This window comes from Falco cherrug, chromosome 1, assembly GCF_023634085.1.
Source record: "Falco cherrug isolate bFalChe1 chromosome 1, bFalChe1.pri, whole genome shotgun sequence".
Lineage (NCBI taxonomy): Eukaryota > Metazoa > Chordata > Aves > Falconiformes > Falconidae > Falco > Falco cherrug.
Window position 1 is genome coordinate 28,451,012 of NC_073697.1, and position 18,116 is coordinate 28,469,127.

Consider the following 18,116-nt stretch of genomic DNA (forward strand, 5'->3'; position numbering starts at 1 on the left):
TAGTCTCATGGTGTATTCCTTTAAGATCCTTAGTGGACATTAAAGTATATTAAAGCACATAACTCCTATTTGAATGTGCTTTTGGAGAATCTGTATGTTAGTGTGGGTCCAAATTTTTGAGAGCATTGAGTCATTGAAAAAACTAATGCCTGATCACAGGCAATTCCCAGCAACTTGGCAGTTGTTATGTGACAGAGAACTGCAGCTGAACAGGACTTTCTTGAGGATTGTTCTGAAGCTGCACTGAGCTTATTCAGAAAAGGAAGGAGTAACTGCAAACCTCACTACTACTTGCTCTAAGCGCAGAGCTTGTCTTCTGTGCTGTGGGTATCTGTATCTATCTTCAGAAAAAAACCTCCAATTTAAACAAAACACAAAAAGACCCCAATAAGAGAAACAGCAGATGCAAGGCAATACTACTGATCTCTTCTAACATAATGGTATGTTAGAAGTGCAGTATGTTTGTAAATACCTGTATAGATTGAAGATTTAGCTATAAATGCTCACAGAATGTCTTCTGTAGTACTTTTTGGGGAGATGCAGTGAGAGTGAGCATCATTAGTAGAATGCCTTAAAATATTGATGAAGAAAGCCCTCCGACAAGAAGAAGCTGAATTGTGGCTGTCTTCCATCATAAGTTTTTAGTGGACAGAAATGAGTGCTTTGAAACCTTGTGGTCTATTGCTTAGCATTGCACTGAATACCTAGAGGAATATGCAGTAAATGGAAAGGAACCAGATTTCCCTGAGCTCAGGTTTTGGCCTCTGAAATTGTGATAGTGTAGAGTGTAGATGTTCTGCTGTTTGGTTTTTAAGGGGTGTGGTTTTGTTTTGGTTTTGCATTAATATTGAATTACCCACGTGTCTGTCAAGACTCACGTTTCTGGGATGGGTGCTTTACAGATACATAAGAAGATAGGTTTCCCTGCCCATTTGGAGTTCAAGAAGACAAATGGGACAAGAAAGGAAGATGTAATAATACCATCCTTTCAACAACAATAAAAAAACCCTGCGATTCTAAATTAGAAACAGCTCTTGCCTGAGGGGTCTAATATATCTCTGCCATGCGTGAGAAGTATTATGACAAAAGGTTTTTTTGCTGTTTAGAACATAAAACACATAACTTTTTTCCCTTCCGTATTTTTTCCCTATATCAAGAACTGTTTCTACCTTTATAAAGTCTCATTAACATGAAGTAATAATGAATATGTGTATTGCAGATTGTTTGGAATAGGTGGTAATATTTTTTTTTCTTCTTCTTATGGTCATTAGAAAATAATTTGATGGTTAGAGTTCTAACGTGTGGGAGATACAGTTTCAGTTCCATCCTCCACCTGTAAAGATACATATAAGAAGGTCACATTACCCAAAAAAGTGACCTAGCTGTTTAGTTCTAGAGAAGAGAAGTAAGCTTTCCTGTTGAAGCAGGTTCTGATTTGGCTGCAAACTAATTGAGTTCTTAGTCCAGAGAGGGAGCATCATTGTCTGACTGGGGATTACAGCACTTGTCTAAATTTTGGGCCCTGTCCCAAAGTACATTGGGCTTTTGATGTGCTGATTTCTTTTTTTTTTTTTTTAATGCTGTTTGTGGGAAGGGCTGAAAGCCAGAATCCTGTTAAGCTGTCTAACCATTACACTAGAGTTAAGTTCTTCCTCAGCGTTAGAGGCAGTTGTCAGCCTTGCCTATACTGCCAAGGCCTGAAAATTGAAGTGCTGTGTTTGTTGTCACAGAAGACTGTTATCCTTTTGTCAGCTGTGCTCTAATTGTAAAAGGACACTCAAGAAATCATTCAGTGCTGTGAGTTGAACTCAAATTTTGTAACAACCAGGTGGAACATTTTTCAGGTGGAATGGTTTTTCATTATGTCCATTTCAGATAATGCAGGAGAAAGTAAGCTAACTTTGTGTGGACTTCCCATTATAGCAGCACTAGTGGTTTCAGCAGGGGTGCATAACTTTTGAGGGAAGTTATTAATTAACAGCTGTTGATCAGCAGGAAGAGAACTCAAATGTTGGTGCTATTCTCATGTATTGGATCAAAAAGCAAAGATTAGAGGTTTAGTGGCTCAGGCTTGATTTTTTGCTTTTGTTTTTAGTGTAAAAGCTTTTATGGAGCCCTGTTAAAGGCCTTGACTTTCCAAAATCATCTTCAAGAATTGTAACAGTTTAATGAATATTGAAGCAGTCAGCTATTTTGTAGAATAGGCTTTGGGGGATGGGAGGGGGAAAGCTTGGGTACAAAAACTCCTAAACAGTTGCGGCCTCCAAGTTTAGTGCTTAACTCCTGCAAACATATACATTTTCAAACCCTGTATCTTAGGTTTATTTAACTATTTAGACAGAAAATAGAACTAGATAGCAAGTAACATGATACTAATAAATACTAATAAAGTAATGCCAAGATATTGATAAAACATGTATCAATCATATAGCCAGTAACAGAAAAACTAATTGGATGAAATATCAGATAACATACTAAGTATTGGCTAACTGCAACCGCAGTTTGGTTTTTTGTTTGATTTTGTATTTTTCCAGAGCTGTTTTACCAAACTCTCACAAACACTTCACTGGAATATTTGCGGCTATATAGGAAAATACAGGAATTTTTAAGACGGTAGAAATAGAGTATTTTCTCTTAGGACCTGCTTATCTGCAGTGGTGGGGATAGATGTACCTCAAATTACATTCTAAAAACTAGATGTAAGCTAGAATGAATGCATGAATATTTTGAGTAGCAAATAGTCATTAACAGGCGATGTCATGTTCTGTATTCATACTTTATGTTCCTAAGAGGGAGCAGACATTTGGTCTTACTTAAAAGTATTCTTTGCATATTTGCTCTGCAGATTTTTTTTCCCTTCACCTTGTATTTTTTTTTTTTTTTTGGCAAAGTATAGATGGCAATTACTAGATACTCCAGTATATCTGAATCAAAGTTACTTAAGTAGAGAATTCTTAACTAGGTAATTTACCCATGCTTAGCAACTGTAAATTGTAACATGTTGAAAGTACCCTTAAAAATTTAGCATCCTGTGAACTACAGTGTTGCTAAATGAATTTACCCTTGCCAAGTATGTATGTGAATAGCAACAAGAGAAATCACCAGTTCATTCTAATGTGAACATGCCATCCTGAAATGGTTATAGCTACATCCTGTCTACAAAGTGTCCATTTATGTTCCGCTGTATACAGGAATAAATCTGGTACAATTTCATTATTATCTGACACTTGGGCCAGCAGTAGGAAAGAATTGAGCTCAACCAGTAATATACCTGCGGAGGGTTGTTCTGTTAGTTTTTTGTTCTTCAGTTTGAAATCCTCTACTATTTTGGTAGTATATTTTAAAAAAATATAATAATAATGTTAAATAACACAACTTCTGGTAATATTTTTTTGTGTTTTCTAGTAGTCTGCAATGGATACAAGTTCTGGCATGTATGACATTGTTTTTTCTAGACTATTTGGAAGGCTTAAATTGTTTTTCTTGGTCTTGTGATGGTGGACACTCAAGCATTCCCAAACAATGCAAGACAGATTGACTTGGTTTTGGACACTAGTTCCAGTAACATGAAAGAAAGAGTAGCCCTTTCTTGTTACTGGATACTATGGTTCACTCACTCATTTTGCTAACAGCTCTTGTCAGAGTACATTGTTGTTGTAGCTTTCAGTGTTTCTAACTTTGTAGGGTGTTTTCTTTTTGCTTACTTAACTCTTTCCTGCTAAACATGTAACATGGTGGTGTGTGCTAGCTCTTCCCCAATTGAGTTACACAGCAAGTGAAGTAAAAGCCTTATACAATGCTAAAGTAAACTTACGAAAAGATTTAATATACTCATAAAGTAAAAATAAATGTGTTAAATATGAAATACTATTTTCTTAAATTACCATGTGCTAGAGTTTTGGTAGGTTAAGTAGTATCAGCACAGACATTGAATTCCTGGCCCACTGAAGTCAGTGAGACTGTGATTTCATCATAAATGTATTATTGTTACAACCAAGCTATTATCATTTGAGGCAAACTCTATGGGAAGAGGTAATTTTTATTATTATTATGCCAACTGACTTTTCTATTATTTCATTAATTGCAGATTGCAACAGAAGATGGTGCACTTTGGAAAGTGGCTTTCTGAGCTACTATGAAAATGACAAAACTACCACACCTAGCGGTATGATTGACATCAATGAAGTTATCTGTCTTGTAGTGCACAAGTCAGACCTCTTTTCAAACAGAGGGTAGGTTTCCAAATGAATATTTCAATAAATAAACTTGGCTATTTCAAAGATTTTTATTCTGCGCTTTTAGAGCTGTGAATTTGTTCCTGAATTTTGAATATGCAATTTAGTGGAAAAGAGCTGAATTATTTTATGTTGACATCAAGAAATAAGTGCCAAGTGGTATTTGGGGATTCTTTGATATATTTTTTTAATTTGTTTATAGTGATATAATGAAAATGTTAGGATAATTTAAAAGGGCAGCATAACTTAGATACATCTGTTTCTTATTAAAACGGTAATGCGTATTCTCAGTGCTTAAAATGTTACATGATGATAAACTGAACAATTAATACTTACATTTCTTTCTGGGATTGACCTCTGCCTCAAGCCAAAACTTCCTTTGTTTGCTCCTGATAATAATGCAGCAGATTGGAGTTCTCCACAATGCTTTCAGTTTTGGTCACAGATCTGTTGGTCTTTGAAATCCATTCTTTGTTCTGCAGCTCAGAACGACAGTGTAAGGGTTGAACATTGTGTTAGTTTGAAGATAACAACTTTTTTATGGTCTTGTTTGTCTTTTTTAACTCTCTTGAATCTCATTTGTACTTTAAAAAAAACAAATAGAGATTCACCTAAATCTGACTTGTGTACCAGTGATACTTGATTTCTTTAGGGCAACATTTTTGTTTAGACCATACTTTGGATCTGTCTAACAAATTCCATAACAATTCCCTTTAAAATTTCTTCGTGTGGGTGTAGGTAAAATAACAAGATCTTTCTACAGTATAATACTGTAATGCTTGTAGTTACAAAGCAAAAGTGTCTGCAAAGAAAACAGTCTGTACAATAAGATTCTGGAAAAGATAATGGGAAGAAAGGACTTTACAGGGCATTGAGAGAGGAGAAATCCTGAAACATGATGATGTCTCAACGTACTATAAAATACAGTGGAGATAGCCTTTGCTATTCTGCAGTAGCATAGCTTTGTGGTATCCAGAAAAAAAAAGAAAAATAGCACTTTCTTCTGTTATCGAATATAACCTATTGCTTTGCTACAGCTGCAAACAGTTCCACTTCAGGATAACACCAAAATTAAAAACATATTTGCTGAATAGTTCACTTTTAGGGATTGATTTATCTCCTGCTGTGCTTCACCTGCAATTGGGTGGTTTTATGAGAAACTTCCCTAAATCTGGTATTTCCTGTAGTGAAACAATCACTCCTTAAAATGTCTATTCCATTAGTCAGAATTAAGTATTTGCATATAATTTTCAAAATGGTTATTGAAAATGAGAGAACTGACTTATGTTCTGTTCTTCAGATTTAGACAAATCTCGGTCTCCAGCATTGAAAGTTAAAAGCATACTCCATCTATTTGGATTCTAGGGAGAGATTACAGATGAAATCACACTTTAAATTATCATTCACTAATTTAGAAGTTAAAGACTGATCCTAAGTCCAAGAAGGTACTGACTTTCCAAATTCCACGCCACTTTCAACTGATTTACTTTTTCTTCTATTATTATCGTTATTTGTCAGTTAAAAGTAGAAAAGCAGGGTCCATCTCTTTAAATAATGATACACTTTTTTCAAAGGAAAAAAACCAAGACCCTCCTCTCAAACTTTTAAGAAGTTCTTGAGCTACAGCAACTTGAAAGGGTAGTCATAAACATGACAGAATCAAACTCTTCTTGATAGTGGCAGGTGATACGTAGAGTGGCAGTGACCACATATTTCACCCTAGGAGGTTCAGGCTGGATGATAGGAAAAGCCTCTTCATTAAAGGGTGGTGGAGAACAGGAACAAGTGGCTGAGAGAAATAGTAGTCTCCATCCTTGAAGGTTTTCTAGGCTTTTCATTGCTGTTCTGATCTATAGTTAGTGATACTCTCACTTAGAGCAGGAGATTAAATCAAGTGACATCTAAAAGTCCCATTGAACCAACATTTCTATGATTTTGTGCTAACTTGTTTTCAACTTCCCATTCAATGAGTTGGTCTGCTTATATTAAAACTAAACTGAATGCTTTGTGTGAATCCAAAAAATATATTTGCTGAAATCACACGAACTTGAAAAAACCAAAAAAAATTTCCCTGTGATTTTTAATGAATATATGTAAACATTTTTTATTAATTTCAGAATTATTGAAAAAACTATTATGCAGTAGCATCAAAACATGTATTACTGACCTGAAAAGTACTTTATGTTGTGTTATAAAATACTCTGTTATTAGTCGGGTTGTACTTGTAAGATTGGAGGAGAAATGCAGATGGATTCCATTCCATAGGTATGAAAAAATAAGAGAGGGAAATGGGACTCTTGTGCCTACTGTTATGAAGTCTAAATACAGCTGGCTTTTTCCTCATGCTTCCTTTAGGGACATCTTTACTTTTGAAATCTACTTAATGTCAGAACGTGTTTTTCTGTTTGGAGCTGAAACTGCATATTCACAAAGAAAATGGACTTGGGCAATAGCTAAGGTAATACTGATAATTATTTTTTCCAGTTAGGCCAGGAACCTTTGCACAAAGAATAAAGTGTCATTGTTAGCTTCAAATCCTCTGAGAAGCCATTCTTGATGAATACTGATCCATCCTGTTTGTAAAGGTTTCTTGTGCAGCAGGAAGAAATAACTTCTGTGATTTAATGTTTGAAACAAAATAATAAAATAAAATGGAAAGGAAATTGAAGCGACATTTTCATGCCAACTTTAAGAATATATTAAAGGTGCTCTAGTATAAAGACATATATGAATTTATTTCAGCTAAATTGTTTATGGTTGCAATTCTATTATTTTACTTGCTCAAACAGAATTTGCAAAACAGTACTGTAATTTATACGGTACCAATTGCTAGTAGTCACATTACTAATTAAATCAGTTGTATTTCAAAAAGCAAAAATGTGTGAATTGTAGAGTATGAATGGAAAAAATGTTATACTTTTTTGTATTTTAAATTTAGTTTATATGAGATCATGAATGATCAATCTGAAAGTCTTGTATTTTTTTTACTGTGGCTTTCATCCTTGAATCTTATAGATTTGCAATATCTTGATTTGTTTTTTTTTAGGGGAAGAGGGTTTTTTTTCTTCATCTGACTCACCCCATTTTCTTTGGTAGCATTTTGTTCCCCCTGTGGCTGAATGCTTATTAGAGAGAAACTGTGACCTGATAGGCCAGCTGTACTACAAAGATTGCCATAACCTGGATCAGTGGAGAAAAGGCTGGTTTGCTATAGAGAAGTCGAGCCTTTATTTTTGTCTTGAGATGGAGAATGCTGAAGAAGATTCCATATATTTAAGGAGGCTGCAAGAACTAAGTAAGAATTTTACTTAACATCTATCAGGAAATAACTCTACAGAATCAATTCACTTCTAAGGACATTTCTATTACATTTTACAGACATAAACATCAGGGAGCTCAGTAACTATTCTTTTGCATCAGCCAGATGCCTTCCTGACTCTCCTCTAAATATAGAGTTGGTAAAGTTCTGTATTGGATTGTTCTTTTCCTACTTATTGGCACACACTAGAAAGACACCACCCTTTCCAGCTTCATAATGAACGAAGACAATTTTTGTTCCAGTTGCAGCAGTATCTTTTTTTACAAGAGTACTGAATTGAATAATGATATATAACCTTTTGGGATTATTGTCTCATATTTTTGACAGGGCAGAAATACTCACTGCAAAGTGTGTTCTTGAGATGATTGACAAGGCCTAGTTTTAAAATACTCAAAAATGGAAAAATTATAATTCTCTTGGAAAACTATTTCACAGACTAATAGACTTTTCTTTTTCTCTGGTACTAAAAATATTCTTTGCTTAATAGTATGATGTGGAAATATAAGAATATTATACAAATGGCCTATGACCAATTTTATATCATTGTTTGTAGTTATGCTCTGAATCCTCTTTAAGCATTTCTGCTCTACTTTTTTTATATATTGAACAAACCACTATCTTATGTAGGAAAGTAATAAAAAATCTCAAATTATTTTTAAAGTAACACAGAGAAGCTAATTTAGCTGTTTATTGATGATCCTCTTTCTAAATGCTGTCAGGTTGTGGACTGTTTTACAGGAAATTGCCTAAATGCCATTGGGCTTTCTACTATTTGTTTACTTCAACCTTACATTTGCTGTAAATAACTCTGTAAAGGTTATTTAATCAGCAATATTTTTATGCATCTAGCTATCATTTAACTTATGAATACTTTTTGATCTTGATTCAGCATTAGAAGGTTAGGGAGTAGGAGAACTGTTTCTATAATTGCTCTTACCATAATCATGTAAGCATTCAAAATTTGTGTGTATCTCAACTATAGAAATGAAACATACATCTAGCTTTTGGTTGCAAATTGGTTTTGCTTGGGTTTTGATTCTTAAATTTGATTATTTGTAAAATGAAGTTGTATTTCTTGAAAATATTATATAGCCATACTCTGATATCTTTTCTTTGATTTCTGGTTTCCCCAAAATAGATCTGATCCACTACTAAGCCTGAATCATATAACTGAAAGTTGCCGAATCTGAAAATGCCAAAAGATGGAAGTATAGTGACTTACCTGATATTTGACTCAGTAAATGTAAATGAGGCCAGGAGTATGTGTGATACAAAAACATTATACAACATGCATCAAAATGTGCCTATTAAGCTTCATTAATATTCAGGACTTTACTGTCTCTCGGAATTAATTGAGATAAGATGTGGATTATATGAGACCTAAGCTTTGAAAAAATAAGCTTTTCAGAATTTTGATTTAGTAAACAGGTCACATTATATTTACTGTTTTTAATATCGTGCACAGTATAGTCTTACAAGCGCTATTACTGAAAACTATCCAGATGTATTTTCTGTATTATGTATAATGTAGGTGTTTTGCAGAGTGCTTTTTTAGCAGGAATAGCGTAAGGCAACATCAAGAAGGGTGGCAATGAAATCTGCAGTGTAACATATAACTTTTGTTACATTTTTGTAACTATCTGTAGCCATTAGGGTGCAAGTAAATTAATGGATTAAAAACCCCCGCTTACTTCTGAATCATTATGTCATTTAAAACTTCTAAATACAAGTTTAATTTTAGTATAATAAAACGCTGTAGCATTTTTTCACATTCAAAAGTACCTGTTTAACTTTTCTTTATATCATTCTGTATTCTTTTTCTTGTCAATGTTGAGTGTATTTTGTGGAATTTTGTTTCTTATTGTCAAGAGCATTCTTTATTTGAAATGTTTAAGAATTCCATGTTCCTTTTGCCACTGAAGATCATTTTGAAAAAAACATATCTGTATGTGCATACATGTATGTTTGTCTATATTACGTGTGTCTGTGTAGATCACAATGTGTGTATGTTTTGTTTTCAGCAATCAGTAGTGTGATGCAAAATGGAGAGAAAATAGACGTCTTGCTGCTCGTTGAAAAAGGAAGGTAAGGTTCCCATCTGAATAAAGCTTTGATCTGCTTTTACATTGATGTCTTAGAATTCTTGCTGATCAGTCATGGAGCTTTTTCACTTGCGCTTGCTATAGAGAGAGTAAATTTGGAGACTTTTTAAAGGAGGGAAAGTCTTTATGTATTAATTACATTTTATGTCTGCGTCAGGAAATGCTAACAAGTACTGCTTAATTAAAAGCAGTTTTCCCACTGAGAAAGTTATTCCCAGTCAGATTAGCCTGCCAATAATGCTTTCTTCAAAAGGACCTAACTTTTTTTATCCTGTAAAGAAAGAGTACCTCTTTGGAACATTTACCACTTGCTTCTCAATTTTTTTTTGTCACTCTTATGTCCAAGAATTCTGTCTCTCAGTCTGCATAGGTCAGGACTGAAACGATATGTATGAGTACTCTGGGTAGTTTTATTGTACTGTCTGATCTCGGTTAACAACATACCAGCTAGAATAAAAGCATATTTGTGAATCATATTTCAGACGTGACCCATATTTGCTTCCAGCTAAATAATGTTCTGCTGACATGATTGCCAAATATAGTGATATGGAAGGTTGAAACCTGAAGTGAGGTAGGGTATTTCTGCTTCATATATGGGCACAAATTTAAAAATGAAGGTTAAATTATTGAAAATAATTCTTACTTTGTAATAGGTTGTTGGTTAGTTTGTGGTTTTTTTAATTCAGTGTTAGATTATTAGATAAATGTCTGTGTAAGAAGTGGTGCAGTGTTTACACAATCTTCTAAACAGCCAATAATAGGTTAATAAAGGAATATTGGTTTTCTTTTTGTTGGGGAAACAAAAAAAACACCACACAGATACCTTTGACATCTATTCAGAGTTGGAGAAATTCATTGTAGCTTGTGTGTTCTGAATTTTAACTCCCCCTAAGATACTGTTTAATTTCCAGGCTTCAATAAGATGATGCAGATTAGAAACAAACATTTTTCCTGTTGTGGTGGGGTTTTTTTGGGTTGTTGTTTTTTTTTTTTCCTGAAGCAGCATACTGAAAGATTCAGCATTAAGTAAGCTGCTTATACCAACCAGGGAACCAGAGGTACCCTATTCAAGGTGCAGTCCAATAGATGGATAGAAACTTTGCATCTAATTTCATAGGTAGCAGTGCTGAGCAACACTTCTAGTTCCAAGTCAGCTTTTATTATTTCTTTCATTATAATATTTCTTTCAAGTGAGGGTAAGTTTTCCCTGAATTGCTTTAGTAGTTTAATGGAATTTCTGAACTATTTGAGAATAATTTCAACAAGGGCACTGAGTGAATTATGGTGGCCATGAATATGTTTTAGTTTTTCTTCACTGAAGTCTGCCATAAAGAATTTAAATGCATAGTGTTTACATTATCTTTACCATTAAAAGCCATATGGGTACCTAAACTTTGGCATAGTGACTCTTTGCTAAGGATGTTACCTCACAAATATCCAGGTGTTCAGCACAGTTGCATGATATTGCATCTTGCAGTGCTAAGAAATTTAATGTGTGTCTGTGGAAAATGGTTAAGTATAAAATCACATTTATCTTTAGATTAAATGATCGTAAATGGAAACAAAACTAGAAATCCTCCTTTTGCTCCTCCAGACCTGAGATAAATGAATTTGATGTCATCAGCATCAACAAAATTATATATGATAGGTTCTATATTTTCCCATTTTGTCTGTTATTTTATAGCAGTGCGTGTCTAATGACAACATTGGCATAGATTAATCACTTGGAAGAGACCCTATATATACTTACCTATTGAAAACTTCACGTTAATTTGTTAGTCACTTAAAAGCTGAATAAACATTAAAATCCAGAAAAACAGTATTGTAAGAATGAAACAAAACAAGTAAGATTTTTCCAGAATTATGAAAAGATTTTTTTTGGGGGGGAGAAACCCCAAAGCAAAACAAAAACCCAAACCAAACATTCCTCTTTACATAAAGAAGTAAATGTGGCCAGTGTCATATAACAGCTTGCTAAATTTTGTTAGAAGAAACTATGAAAATACCTTGAGTATTTTCCTAATGAATCTCATACTGTTCTGTTGGTTTTGTTACTGACTTCAAACTAACTTCCTGTTACTTATAAATACTTAAGCCTTTTTTCCAAGTCTCGGTCATTGAGTTGTTTAATTAGGGAAAATCATACATTACATGTATCATATACCTTTCTCTTTGACACTTTTTCTGTTGACTGCTGTAAGCAGATGTTACAAACAGACAAAAACTTCAAGTCTTACTGCTCAAATAATTATAATGTTACAAATCTGTGAATTCTGGACTTCTAAAAAGTGCTTATTCAATGTATATGTATGTTAAATTCATGGGGTACATAAATATAACATTCATCTGATCCATAAGTACTCAGAGGAAGAGTTTACAATTGATTTTGGGCTGGAAGATGTAGATTCTTTCCAGCTTGTATAAAATACAAGAATTCAGACAGAATACTGCCAAAAGGCATGTGAGATTTGTCTGAAGCGTCTTAGATGTGAACACAATCCACTCCCACGCACCCCCTTCTTTTTTTCCCACCTCTTCCTCTACCCAGTTTTCTACTTGGCACCTTGCTATTAATTTATGCTCTATCTGACAAAGAAGGCTAACCGCTCTGAAATAAGTGGTAATCATACTATACATTGCAAAGTAATAGCACATCATGAGAGGTTGAACCAGGCTAAAACATTTTCAAAGCAACAAAACTGTTTCTCTTTTGAAGATTGTTGTTCTTGAAGCTCGCTCTACTTGCTACATTTTCACAATAATCCTAGCCTTTTTCTAACTCTAGATTATTATTTTTTTTTCAGGTCTCAAAGATATTTCATGTTTGTCTTTGGGTACCTTTGCTAAAGTAAATTAGAGAGGAACACACTCCCTTTTTTAGCACCTACTGAAATTTTATTGCACTCTGATCTCTTTTGGAATGTATGTCCAACATGTTAGAACTATCTGCAACCCATCTGGAAATCCTGACTTCTTACAACACTGTTTTCTTATGCCATAATCAGATGGTCATTTGCTTCCTTGTATGTTCCACTTCTGTAGTTAAAATGCTTCTTGCCTTCTTGCTAGAAGCCGTCTAGATTTCTATGTCTGACGCTTCCCTCTGTCACATAGATGTCCTCTTGTTTGTTCTGTATTAAGTTTGGGGTTTTTTCTCTCATTGATCTCTCCTATATATTTGTAAAATTCTTGAAATGACTGGTGATACTCTTGTTGCCATCCAAACAGAAATTACATAGCAGATAGGTGAAGGAGGTACTCCTGTGTAGTTCAACAGAGGGATCTGTACACTGAAGAGAGGAAAGGTGACTGAAAACAACTTTATACAGTAATTTTAAAATATATCTTCTATATATAAAATTTAACACAAAATTTCTAATGCCATGCTTTAAGGAAGAACATTTGTGCAGACCATTCATTATAAAATATTTCTTCTTTTCTGTAATCATTTAAGCTCCCTCTTAAGTGTCTGTGAATATTTTTGACCATAATGTAATCCAGATGGTGTTTTTTTCCCCTGTTACACTTCTTTTGTAGTTAGCTCTTTCTTATTATAGATAATAAACCTTCCCTACATAGTTGCACAATTTCTTTGTGCTGGTGATTCATTAATTACAATACTTTCTTCTTAGCCCTTTGATAACAGCAGTAAGATTTCTTGTAAAATGCAGTTATGAGCACAAAATTCAGAATCCAGAAATAATCTAAATGCAAGACTCATATGAGGGGAAGGACTTGTGCTTCCAATATTATGTGCTGGATGTGAGACCCTGAATATACTTTGAAAAAATATTGCTAACCTTTGTTATATATCTGTAATTATTAGTGGAATTTCCATGCTTTAGTTGCAGTTTGATTATTCATATATGATTTCATAGCAATGCATACCTTTTTAGTACCTCTGTTTTCAGACATGTAGATTATCAGAATCACTTGAAAATTGCTGGAGGGCACTGTGTTGTGCTAATGTCTGTTTCTCACCATTCCTCCCCCCAACCCTTACCACAGAATCACTTAGTATTGCTGCTTTCCCAGTGCAGTGTTGTGCAACAAAGCATACAGATGTGGTTAAGCTGGTAGGTTTTGCAAGATGGGTTAAAGATAAGCCTTTGCACTGTTGTGGATGAAGTGTGCTCACATAAGTTTGTCTGACTGCTGGTGCAGAAGGATGTGATGGTATTCCACAATAAAGCTGAAAAGTTAATAGTAGCTTCCTTGATGTTGAGACTAGGTGTTCTTGGACTGCTGCAGTCATTCATGCTAATTCAATTGCATCAATTCACTAAGGCAGAAATCTACATTGGCAGGCCTTCTTGTTTGAGTACTTAAATTATTAATTTCTTGCGTGTGACTCTATGTCATTTTAACAGAGCAAAACCTCACCATTATTCACCACATAGTCACTATTGCTAATTATTTGTTGTGAAGTGTGTGTTCTTTTATCGGTTTTTTGAACTGGAAGGTACAGAATTGATATTGTAGGAATGCATTTTGGTTCAGTCTGTGCAAAGTAGTTGTTAGTAGGCATGATAGGTAAATCTACTTTGTAAACATTGCAGTAAAAATTGTTTCAAGCATGTAACTTCTATAAGCTGAGAAGTATTCTTGACATTCAGTTGCTCAGTTTTATGGTGCATGGGATATCAGTACACTTCAGCCTGTGTTTATATGCTTAGTCTTAAATCCTTGCATTTATTATAAGTTCATATTTTGATAATAGCAAGTAGTTCAATGAGAAATACGTATATTTGTTATTGCTACTGTCTCTGAAAACTGTGTGGAAGAGATGATAACATTGATGTGAAAAGGAGAAGCTAGATCTGCAAAACTGTCTCTATTATTTGATGAAGTTATGTTGAAGATTTCTGCTGTGCTTTGAGGAAAGTTCTGCTTATCTGCTGGTAACTATTTCCCCTTTCCTTTTGATACAACCTTCCAGGTTCACAGAGATCAACAGTTTCCAAGTAGCAAAAAAATGTTCTTAAGTTTGGCTGAAAGTGTTAAAATTAGAAGGAATGCTTACACTTCTTATTCATACATTGTTGTATGTTTTTGTGATTTAAATGTATCCTAAGTGTGCGCTCTCTCTTTGACAAAAATACTGTGGTTTGAGATAAGCTTTCTAAGGCACTTCCACAGCAAACTGGCTGAATTTTGAACTGTGTCTGGTACTGCTTTCATTTCCTTTTCTTCCTTCTTTTATTCTATGATATTGTAGTAAATGCTGAAAGTGCTTCTTTGACTTATCTTTTTTTTTAGATGACTGCTCTAGAGACTTGACTGGGCAAAGTTAATAATTTTTTGGAGAACAATTAGTCGTCTTCCCTGAACAATCCAAATTCTGCAATTGCAGCAAGATTTTTCACATTTGAATTTTTTACCAGCAACTTCTCTTTCATCACTGTGTTGGTGCTATAGGACTGCTGCCTAAACAGATACCCCATTTTCTTTGTTAATTACTAAGTACCCTCTTCCTCTGAATTTAACTCAACAGCTTTTCAAATCTTAGAAAATAATGAGAACATCATCTCTTGGTAGTTCTGATACGTTTTTTTTTTCTATTGTGATACATTGAGGAGAAGATGGGAAGATCCATAGAATACAAAATGGTCTTTTTCACAGTTTACTTAATTCATATGTCACGTCAGGTGATTGACAGGCACGTGATTTAGACTTTCATATCTCTGTGAAAAAATACAGATAAGTTTAAATTAACTTTGAAGTTCAATTCACTACTATATATCCTCTATTCTCCTCTGGTACTGATTCACTGATATACAGCAGAGTTGCCCTTTCCTTGTTTAGAAGTAATAATATTTCCACTTTACAGTATGTTGCTTCCTGTTCATATCATAATTCTTTAGATAACAAAAAATAATGTGTTGAGGTTTCTATTTATCCTTTTGCATAATACCATAATGTGAATCTTGCTGTTCTGCAAGGAAAATGAAAACACAATAATATGCATATACGGGTGCATGTCTTGTGTTGGGAAGCAACATAAATCTTTTATAAATCATAGTCCTAAACTCTGCTGGTCTGTGAATAATAGTACTAACGGAACAGTGTTAACATGTGCTGTCAGACTCTTTTCAACTAATTTCAAACTGTTTCATTTCCTGTCATATATAGCTACAGTGATACCAGAGGATTTCAGGGTGATGTGCTGTTTGGGAGTCATTGGTTGAGAACCAGCCATGCAGGATATCTGTTCTGACAAGTCTTCAGAAAATATTTGAATGCATTGAATTAGGCACACTCATTTTGCTGTAAAAACTTGAGACCTTCACGCAAATTATTGGTGGCTCTTAATGAAAGAGAGAGGCTGACTGTTTCTATTAGCCAGGCTTGTGTGGTAGTTAATATGACTTTCAAAGTCATGAAGTAGAGGCTTTTTAAAAAGGGTCTTCGGAAAGATGACATATTTTAGTGTTTCCTATTCTGTTGCTGAATGGCTAAGTCTGTATGGTGGATCCTGAGAATACTTCAGATCCTGGGTCTGTGTGCATACATTGACTGCATACTCAATTTCTGTTGAGATATGAATGCTACAACAGAGATGTTTATAAAAGCAAAATTTAAAAATGCTAACAAAAAATACTGAAATTAAATATTCCATCATGATATAAAATGCTTTGGGTTTTTTCCTAAACAAAATAATCAAAGTTAATGTTTGCTTTTAAATTGATGAAAGTCTTTTCATAGAAGTCCAGTAGAACATTTTGACTTTTCCTACTAAGCAAATAAACTGTCATTAAAGAAAACGTATCCCTCATGTTTCTTTAGTGGAAGACAAAGAGTATATGTAGAAAAGTTTGCTTGCTATTTTAACACTTGAAACATTTGTTTATGACATATATGCATGTGGGTGGACATAAACCATTAAACCTTTCAATTTTGGAATTTTCTCTTAGAAGCTAACCTATCGGGGTTAAACAGGGGATTATTGTAACATATTTAAATAATAAAATCAGAACAGCACCATGCTTTTAGATAAACATGTAATTAAAGTGTTGCATTAACTTATTCTACCTCAAATCTTAGTTTTTTCATATGTTTCTTAGCTTTGTGATTTCCTGAGGGTGATCATTTCAATACATGTGAAGGGGGGAAGTTCAGTATGTCTCAGCTCCTCTACAGAAGGGAGGGTGCGTGGGTGGTTAAAAGTTGTCTCTGAGTCTGTTTTCTACTTAACTGTGACTTGGACTTATGAGTGCATGGTGTAGGAGCAAGACTGAAGAAGAGTAATGAAAGCAGCTGATTGACATTTTAAAAGGCCTGTTTGTGGATCTTCTTTCATTTATTGTGATACTGCTATTAAAGTGTAGTTGGAAAAAAAAAAAAAAAAAGTACTGTAACAATAGGTCACTACCACAGCTTGTATGTGGTGGAAAGTGCCTTGATATCTTAGTCTAAGTATTTCTAACTTTTTCCAGACATCTGCTATGTTGCTGTTGTACAATAACATCAGTTTTCTATTTCTTTCCTGCATTCAAAATATTTTTATACTTTTCAGAACGCTCTACATCCATGGCCATACAAAGCTGGATTTCATGGTCTGGTATAGTGCAATTGAAAAAGCAGCAGGCACAGATGGTAATGCATTACAAGACCAGCAGCTCAGCAAAAATGATGTTCCTATTATAGTGAACAGCTGTATAGCATTTGTTACACAGTATGGTAAGTATAGTGGATTTTATTAAACCTAAGATAATTTTTGTGTAATACCTAAGCCCCCACACCATCTGATCTTACTTGAATGGGTTTACATATTTCCTAAAGTAAAACCTTGTTAGCCTTGTTCTTTGATGTGATGGTGAAGTATCCTGTCACACATCTGAGTATTGGCAATTTGGGGAAATACAACTTGGTAGATGCCCTTTATAGACACCTTCCTATTTAAAAAATTGTTTTCCTGGTGTAGCACAGTCTTGGGGTCCAGTACCTCGGAGCAGAACACCTCAGTCCTGAAAATAAGCTATGTGAACGAGGAAAGGCTATGGCCTGGACTGGTCAGCCCATATTCAGGGAAACTGATGCTAACTGTGGAGCCATGTTCAGTCTTAAGGCTGCTGTTTTTTCAGTGTCATAGCCTAAGGGCATATAGTCAGTTACCATTTGTTTAAGTAAATTTTGCCAACATAACTTTCTATAGCATTAGATCATATGCAGACGATATCTGTCCTTTTAACTACTACAAATTCATCACTTTTACTTGTGAAATGCTAGATACATATCAACCCTGTACAAATCCGTCTTTGGGATAAATGTGTCTGCAACCTCTGTCAGTATGAGACCACCTAATTTATATTTCAGTGTTTGAAGTTTAAATAACTTTTGACAAACAATACATTATGGTAAATAGCTGTGTCTGGGTTACAACTATTGCCTAAAGCCAAGAAGAAAGAAGTTTTCCCTAAATTACTTTCTAATCATTAGTGTGAACTCTTAGAATAATTC

At 34.4% G+C, this 18,116-nt stretch overlaps 1 protein-coding gene across 4 annotated transcripts in view; it reads left to right on the forward strand.

Annotated features, from left to right (window-relative positions):
* ARAP2 (ArfGAP with RhoGAP domain, ankyrin repeat and PH domain 2) overlaps window positions 1-18,116 on the forward strand; it is a 129,967-nt gene that overhangs the window by 65,301 nt on the left and 46,550 nt on the right. For all 4 annotated transcript variants that reach the window (XR_008732657.1, XM_055712889.1, XM_055712883.1 and 1 more), the window contains exons 16-20: window positions 4,088-4,232; window positions 6,591-6,693; window positions 7,332-7,530; window positions 9,576-9,639; window positions 17,173-17,336. Coding sequence is in view for 3 of the 4 variants with exons in the window: in XM_055712889.1 (XP_055568864.1) it covers window positions 4,088-4,232; window positions 6,591-6,693; window positions 7,332-7,530; window positions 9,576-9,639; window positions 17,173-17,336 (675 nt within the window). In the remaining variant the exon portion in view is untranslated. The remainder of the gene's footprint in view (window positions 1-4,087; window positions 4,233-6,590; window positions 6,694-7,331; window positions 7,531-9,575; window positions 9,640-17,172; window positions 17,337-18,116) is intronic.